The 8,768-nt window shown below is 39.5% G+C and overlaps 1 protein-coding gene across 3 annotated transcripts in view; it reads left to right on the top strand.

The window, feature by feature from the left end:
- LOC124149977 (uncharacterized MFS-type transporter YhjX-like) overlaps positions 1-7,837 on the top strand; it is a 20,450-nt gene extending 12,613 nt beyond the window's left edge. For 2 of the 3 annotated variants that reach the window (XM_046521847.2, XM_048391128.1), the window contains 6 exons: positions 1,025-1,167; positions 3,368-3,488; positions 3,607-3,729; positions 5,485-5,694; positions 7,204-7,303; positions 7,653-7,837. In XM_046521847.2, coding sequence (XP_046377803.2) covers positions 1,025-1,167; positions 3,368-3,488; positions 3,607-3,729; positions 5,485-5,694; positions 7,204-7,303; positions 7,653-7,708 — 753 coding nt within the window. In that variant the 3' untranslated portion in view covers positions 7,709-7,837. The remainder of the gene's footprint in view (positions 1-1,024; positions 1,168-3,367; positions 3,489-3,606; positions 3,730-5,484; positions 5,695-7,203; positions 7,304-7,652) is intronic. The other variant, XM_046521848.2, reaches the window with a different exon arrangement.
- Positions 7,838-8,768: the final 931 nt, after the last annotated feature.

Below are 8,768 nucleotides of genomic sequence, written 5' to 3' on the forward strand. Positions count from 1 at the left end.
ACATATGACTAACTAACATGAGGCGGGCACACCTAAAATAACTATGCAAGCTTTGCAAAGTTTTCGTTCTACACCGCACGCCACCATTATGACGTCATGTCGCTAACTGTGACGCAAAAGATATGACGTCAAAGTCGTATATAGAAAAGCGCCAAATTTAAAGCTCTCTGTTCTCAAAAACTTTCATTCTCTTTGTAGATTTCTATCCTGTTTTTCTTGCCCAAAATGTATTGCCATACATCCTTTGAATATTGCAGTAACCGCAACTTTGCATTTTGTAACCTATCATTGTACATATAATTATGTAAATATGCCTAGCGATAATTTAATATCAGAGGGGATTTAATATCCTCTGCTTGACCAATCAGAATCCAGTAATTTCCTAATTCATGGTAGAATCATTGTTTAGAAGTGAGTTGTAATGGTTTTGGGGCTGTTTGTTTCAAATGTTTGGTGAACCCACGAAGTGGTCCTGAGGAGGAGTCGGTTGGATAATGATATATGACTTCCCATGTTGCAGTTCGTTTGTAAGTTTGTTTTCCCCACTGTTGTCGGTTACGTTTAACATTTCGTCCTGAAATCCATACCCAAAACATTATTACTCAGAAATATCGTGTTACTGGCGGACATGTTCATGCTCGTCCTCTATCTCGTTAGTCACCTTTCGCTCCCAATTCGAGATCTACTTTGACATTATCTTGAGAACCATTTGGATTTCTCTCAAAATACATCGTCATAAGCATTTTGAAAATGATGGGTTGTAGGGTCTAAATGGCATTGTGGTTTTAAAGACAGGATTGAGAGTTACGTATGTATTTAGTAACTGAAACAAATAAAAAAAAATCTATTTTTCGCGTCCATTTGGCTGGCGCATCTTTACGTTGACAGACACGTGAGACTAGTAGAGATGACGCTGACGACTGATCGGCTTGACTGTCAGATGCACTGACGTAAACACACCGGTAACTTTTCTTGATTTTTATGTTTATTTGTTAAACTTTCAACTGAGTTGATACTTTCTTAGTTTACTACAGAAAAAGAACCTACTGTAGACTTTGCCTTGGGCAGTGACAGTGAGGAACAAACAACGAATAAAACCACTACCGAGGGCGTGTCGGACAGTACCAACAGCAGCGACCATGTCCAGGACTCTAGTGAAAGTGATTTGTAGGTATACATTCCTCACAGGTTATTGCCATAATCACACTAAATTAACAAGAAAGAAGTGAGCAAAGCTCACATACCCCCGTTATCCCCGCTGGTCAACAACAAATAGTAAATAGTAAATAGAATCTTCAAACTAGCAAAAGGCACAAGTACTCATTGTGGTTAATGTGTGTAGCAAGTTTGGTGAAGCTAGGGTGCATGGTTAAAAAGTTATGGGCTGTACAAAACACCCACCCTAAAAGTTAAAGTTTCTAATGTTTCCATGGAAACGGCAAAAATAAAAAAAATCAGAATCTTCAAACTAGCAAAAGGCACAAGTACTCATTGTGGCTAATGTGTGTAGAACGCTTTGTGAAGCTAGGGTGCATGGTTAAAAAGTTATGGGCCGTACAAAACACCCACCCTAAAAGTTTACGTTTCTAATGTTTCCAAAAGCTCGGTCGGAAGGACGGACGGAAGGACGGACGAACGGAACGCTATATATACTCGGACCCCATGGTACCGCGGCATTCATCGTATCGCGGCATTTGTGATTTCCGATAGTTCACGCGGGACACGCCTCTTATAATGCAAATCAGTAACCAGGAAGTGCTCACTTCGTAAACAATTTCAATTTCCTCGGAATGTTCCGTCTGCTGTAAGTAAGGAGTTATTAATCCGTTGATACATATTTCTGGCATCTGTTGTAATATTGCCTTACCCCCATCTATCAATGGCAAACGATATAACCAGCAGTTCCCCAAGTAAACTTTCTCTATCGACCTGAACTAGATCATCTGCATATTCATGGCGACTAATGAGGTAACGGAAGTTACGTAGTCCGCACATTTTTTCCCGCTCTGTGCCCAGAATCTATTGGGATATCATAAGGGCCATAATGCCAAACTTAGAAATACGTTCTTCACTAGTAACCAAAAGATAAATACATACTTTGGGCATACTAGGAGTGTTTTTTATATATTTATTGTTGACTTTTAACATTTTTCCATTTTGTGACAAATTATTGTCATCCAATTTTTTTTAAACAATCTTAAAATATCATTTCTGATATTTTGATGTTGACTTGACTTGATAAAAATATTTTTCTTTTACTTTTCCGTAAATATGCATTGAATACCTATTGCTGATAACACATTTAGAATGTTACTTGTGCTGTCTTTGCACTTGTCTCGACAAATCACTGATGTCTGGCATGATCATACCAAGTGGTTGGTAGAATTATGTCCTCTTTTTGTCCAATTCGGACCTCCATACACAACTTTTCTCTGTACCGCGATACGATGTTCTCTCCCTTGTCAAACTGAGCGCGAGGCCCGGCTTTTACTCGGAGCTACTAATGTAAATAATGAACTTTTATCAGTAAAATATGCATTGTTTGATAACATGAATGACATCTGATACAGAGAACACGAATAAACATAAAGGTTAGTGAGTGCATTTTGTTCCGTTTAGCGTACATGACAAGCACCGCGATACCCCGAGGTTGCAGGCTACCGCCGATTTACTTCGTAAACGGGGGTATAATGAATATTTGGAATACAAGATGTTGCATGTTCCTGATTTTCTTCTTCCGAGGAAACTGAGGAATCGTTATGTCACGTGGTGACCACATTAGCATTGCTATATAATTGCCTTGTTGGTTGATCAGGCTTACAACATTCAAGGCCTCCGAAAAATCTTTAAAAAGTAACATATGGACTAGTGGAGGACGTTTGACTAAACGATCATTCCCATTTATGAAGGCAAAAACCACAGTTCTCAAAGTATGAATCCGCGTAAATAAATAAATAGATAAATAAGTAGATAAATATATAGATAAATAAATAAATAAATAATGAAAATAACTATTGAAGCATAAACGCAATAAAAAGTGCTTGGATAGTCAATCAAATTTTCAACAATGATCAGTGCTGTATGCTTGTATCTGTATTGTAAGACTGTAATTGTTTAACATATTTAAAATAAAGTTACAATTGTTTTCTCCTCGCTAATCATGCACCCTCTGCACTGATGTAACATTTCAAAAAGAGTGTTTAAGCCAGTATGTACGTCAAACGTTACAATGACTGATATTGGGTAAGCTCAATTGACTTTACTGTACAACAGTTTGCCTTTTCAAGTAATGTGTCAATGTCCTACGAATGACCTGTGTAGTGTCTTAGGTCTTGTATATATTAACATAATGCTCAACTTATCTCAGAAGCAGACAAGCCGATGACCTGTCCCCGCTGCAAGTGTTACGGAATCGGGCGTTCTACACCATTTGGCTGTGTTTCCTACTAAATGGACAAGGAGTCGTGTTACTGTCGTCTCTATACAAGGTAAATGCATATAGTGTGATAAGCGTTTCTGGAAATTTGCAATGGATGGCAGTATTTGTCTGTATTATTGCATTTATGTATTGGCTTTCCTTTACAAAAGACGTTCATTGTTTCCCAGGACTATGGGCAGACATTCATCGACAATGACGTGTTCTTGGCTGTCACTGGCGCCTTCGCTGCTGTATTCAACTTCTCAGGACGGATGTTCTGGGGCTTTATAGCAGACCGGTTTTCATTTAAAGTAAGTGACGATCATGTGTGAGTGATAGACTCTTATGTGTCTATGTTTCATAGTCTGTGGAATATTTAAGTGATAACAATATATTCCTCAAATAGACGTGTTACTTATATGTTCTAAGACGTGCAGATTACGCGTATAAGTTTTAATATATATATAGTGCCCAGACAGCAACGATGCATATGTGTGGGGAACACATTCTGGTAAAACCTTAAAGCATCTCCGCTTGACATAGACCGGCTCACGTACGATGGTTGAAAAATAAGTTCGGAACCCTACATATTGCGTAAAAGTGAAAATGTTTTTGTCGACATCATGTCTCAGAGGTATATCTACAAATTGTTTGCTGTGACAAGTCGGTATTGAATTTTGAAAAATGACAAACTTGAGTAATGTGCATTGACCAAGTGCTTGGAAAAAAAGGGTTCAACAACAAACGCCATTAATGAAGGTATGAGTACAACACTGGAGAATGATACCCTCCCCATGCCACTGTAAAGAGGTGGGCAGGAGTTTAAGCGTGGCAGGGAGAGCCTTGAAGGCGATCCCCGACCTGGATGGCCTGTCCGGTCAGCAACACCAGAAATGATTCGTTGAAACCACAATATGGCGATGACCTACACGGAATGACTGCGAATCATGTTGTTAGTTCAGTACACATTCCCCAGAAGAGCGCCCATTCCATTATCATAGACACATAGGCAATGACAGAATTATCAGCTCATTGGATTCCAAAGATTCTGACACCTGAATAATATCGCTCCATGCACAACGTGTCTCTTTATAATCTGGCTATTTCAAGCTGGCCCAGAAAGGTTCTTACAACGGTTTGTGACTACGGATGAAACCTGTCCAAAATAACAATCAAACCAGTGGAAGCATTTGACATCATGACCACCACTCAGGAGGCAATAACGGTCCCATCAGCTGGCCAGGTAAAGGCCTCCATGTCCAGGGTTGACGGTTTTCCGAAAGGCCGGACAATGAATAGAGCATAATATGATGTACATTTGAGACAATTACTGGATGGAATTAAAACTAAGACACGTGAGAAGCTGAGAACAGGTGTGCTCTTCCCTTGGGACAATGAGCTTGTTCACAGGATAAGTCACTGCCATAGCAACAACCAACAAAGAGTGAGTCTTTGAACTTCCTCCGCCCCCACTCTGGCTCCTGCAGACTTCCATCTGTTCCCCGGCGTGAAGAAAGTTCTAGCAGGAACCCATTTCGACTCGAACGGAAACGTCATAGCAGCAGTGGAGAACCTTTTTCGGCAGCCAAAAGAATTACTTCCGCATCATTGGCAAAGGTGTATCAATGTGGAATGGGATAAAGTTGAAAAACACATTTTTGTAAATTCTTTAGGCTCAGAACTTATCAATCACAACTCGTATGATGACATCATAAGTGGGATGATACTTCAGGAGTTATCTACAAGACTGCCTGAAAGGAGGGATGACTATTTCAAGGATCAACTTTCTCTTTATGTCGAGCAATATTCCAGAAGTTCCAGTCTTCTGTGTCTACATTTCACAACTTTAGAATAATTTACTTGACTTTGCATGTGTTTGTGACGCGTGCAACTGGTAGGGCACAATACACTCACATGATCATCTAATCATCATAGAAAGGATTTTGTCGTTTTTATTCCTAAGACGTGTATATCACTTAAATGGTAGCACTATAATCCCCACACAAACATGATTTATCTATTTTCTAAGATGTATATTTCTTACTTGGTAACATAACATTCCCCAGATAGCCATGCTGTGTCTGTGTACCTCTTTCTGCTCCCTGATGATCACCTTCAACGCCACGAGACTGGGAGGGAAGCCCCTGTTCTTCATCTACGTGTGTCTTCTGTACGGGACCCTGGCGGGGAACTTCGCCTTGTTTTCCGTCGCTGTGGCTAAATCGTTTGGCCAGACGCACTATGCTATCAACTACGGCCTGGCATTTACGTCACAGGTACGCAGTCCAAGATAAACCATAAAATCAAACGTTTATTCGCTACAGTGACGAAATGATATGAAAATGCAAAATCAAGTCAATATTATCCGAAGGCATCTCATAGCGACCTTCAAACCGAAAGATACTGTTTTGTGTATTTCGCCATTGTACACTCATGACTGCGCAATGCGATTGACGTAAATACAAGCGACAAATCCCTTTACAAAAGGGTACCAATTTAATTGAAATACCATGTGGCACTAGCAAACCTACTGCAAGCACGTCTGTTTAACGTGATACCATAAGAACAAGGATAAACATAAAATAACCCATGTTCTAAGAGTTATGTCAGGTTGAATGTTACCATCACTCAAGCGAATATCAGAAGCCAGCTTAACATGCTGTTAATAGGGTGTATCCAGCCTGAGATGTTGGCAGAATATGACGATACTGATGCTGATTCCGAATACTGATGTTGCTTTGTGAAAGAATAGAGATGAAGTTCAAACGAGTTATAATGTCGACCTTGTCAGGCCACGGGAACCGATAGCCTGACATAAACAACTGAGTGGTCTATTTTTCTTCTCTGAATCATTTCCATTACCTTGAAAACCAATGTGGCATTGATGCAGATGAATATAGTATTTCGTCAGCCAATTCATTAAAATATCACGCGAGTGTTATTGGACGGTAAATATCCTGCATTACACTGACAGAAGTCATATTTACTAATAATCTCATAACTGCAATATATTTACTAAGCTTGTACACTTTATAAATGCTTGTATGTTGGTCATTCTGCACTCCCGGTTGACAGCTGCTGAATATGGTTTGCAAAATCACAAACAATACAGGTGAAAGATAGCATAGTGAGTTGCAGTGGCATTTTAAGAACAGGTTAGACCACTCGGTGAAATCGGTGAAATTATTTCCTGAACCGCCCCTACTCGTAACTCTCCTTCCCTCTCTCTCTCTCTCTCTCTCTCTCTCTCTCTCTCTCTCTCTCTCTCTCTCTCTCTCCTTTTTCTTCTCGTCAGCATCATCATCAGCTCTATCGTCGTGTCAGTCATACGTGAGTGTACCTGTGTGGTCAGTTGTAACGATGTTGTAATACATCGAAACTTTATTACGTTTTACATCAGCATCCGTTGTCAGGAACTGACTCTCTCTCTATTCCAAAGTAGACACAATTTATTGATAACAACTTCTTTAATACTGTAAATGTTATGTTATGCATAAATTGTGTCTACTTTGTCATCCGTCAACTTCAAAGTAATGTCTATCAAACAATATATGTCCAATGCAATTCGCTGGTTTTGCGGGTGCCACGTGTTCCCGTGTTTTCCAGGTGAACAATTACCTTCTCTTTGCATGTGTTTGTGATCGGTGCATCCGGTGGAACGGAATCGTATGCTCTTTAAAGGGACTAGACCAATCGCATTTCGAAGTTCAAATGATGTTATATTTTCAGTACGTATGCATGGAACTCTTTGAGCATGTCAATAAACATATTTGTGTGCTGTTCAGGTAGTAACAGCGCCACTTGGGGCCATCTTCGCGTCTCAGCTCAAGACACAGATTGGCTGGTTTGGTCTGTTCAGCATGATCACCGGCTTCACCTTCCTGAGTAAGTAGGACCGTTAGAATGTGATCAAACATCATTATGACACCATGAGTTCCAGAAGTAAAATACAAAAATACAATGAATTATGTTTCATACCTAGAGTTCCACGCTGAAACAGAATAATTGTATGGTGTGTTTTCGTCTTACTAGATTCTCATTTTCCCCCATAGTTTCAGTATAGCAGCGATCGTTCAAATAACTATTTATGGTTTTACTAACAGAATGTGTGTGGATAGTTGCTCGATAAATTGCAGACCGCTACTAACATACATTATTAGCTATATTTTATTAATAGTTTAATTGATTTTTTTCAATGAGATATAACCTTGATTGCATCTTGGTTCATCTGCAGGTCTGCTTCTGACCACGACGTTCAACGTTAAGAACAAAAAAGGGAAGGATATTTGAAGCGATAAAAGAATACCAAACCAAGATGTGGCGTTCATCGACGCGTGTTTTACAAAAACTGTCATCAGAAACAATTGATCAGATAACTTCTATGTACTGCTGATGTATTAAATTATTCCGCTAATATAATATTGTATCCTGTTATATGACAATTTGCTAAACGACAAAAAATGGAATTTACACAAATGGAACGAAAAGCTTATTTCACACAAGGACACTGGTTACCTTGGTGGTGAACGCGTTCTCTCGTCACGTCAAGGTCCGGGTTCGATTCCCCATTTCTGGCGTCAGGTAACCTGCTGTTTCTGGTATACTGTTATCCTCGAACTCACTCACTGTGTACCGCACCCAATGTTATCTACATTACCTATCCCCTAAACATGGCCTCGTCCGATGCACAGCATGGTTATGAAACTGCCAGCTCAACGTTGTTAAAACCTGGTGAAGAGGTGGACTTTCTTTTTTATTTTCTTATTTTATTTAACAAATTTGAAAAACATAAAAACAATATCATTCCATTTTCAGGGAAAATGGTACAGAAAAAAATCACAACTTTGTATTACGTTTTTTATCTCTTCTAAGAACTTCACAATGAGAATCGGCTTCCGAGAAACGCATGTCATCCAGTGTTTGATGACGTCACTGCATGTCAAAGTGACGTCATTTTGTTTCGCAGGAGTCCAGGGAAAATGTGTATTTACAATATGATAAACCTTCATATGATATGATTTTGAATAAGCGATGCTCGCATATGTAACAGGGAACCGACAGGAATAAAACATGTCCATCTCCCTAAAGGGCAGGTCCGACTGGATACTACCGTATTCGACGTGTAATAAGCGCCCCGCTCCAATAAGCGCCCACGGCGATATTTCCTAATATATTGGCTAGGAAACAATCCCAATCAGCACCCCTTCCGATTGATCAATGTACACAAGACTTTTTTTATTCGTGTATAATACGCACTCGTGTGTTATATCACCCTTAATAATGGGCAATTAAATTCTTGAAAAATATATCTGTCGTATGTAAACACTTCAGGCTGTTAGCATAAACCACG

This window comes from Haliotis rufescens, unplaced genomic scaffold (genome assembly GCF_023055435.1).
Source record: "Haliotis rufescens isolate VD_foot unplaced genomic scaffold, xgHalRufe1.0.p SCAF_9, whole genome shotgun sequence".
In the NCBI taxonomy this organism is placed as follows: Eukaryota; Metazoa; Mollusca; class Gastropoda; order Lepetellida; family Haliotidae; genus Haliotis; species Haliotis rufescens.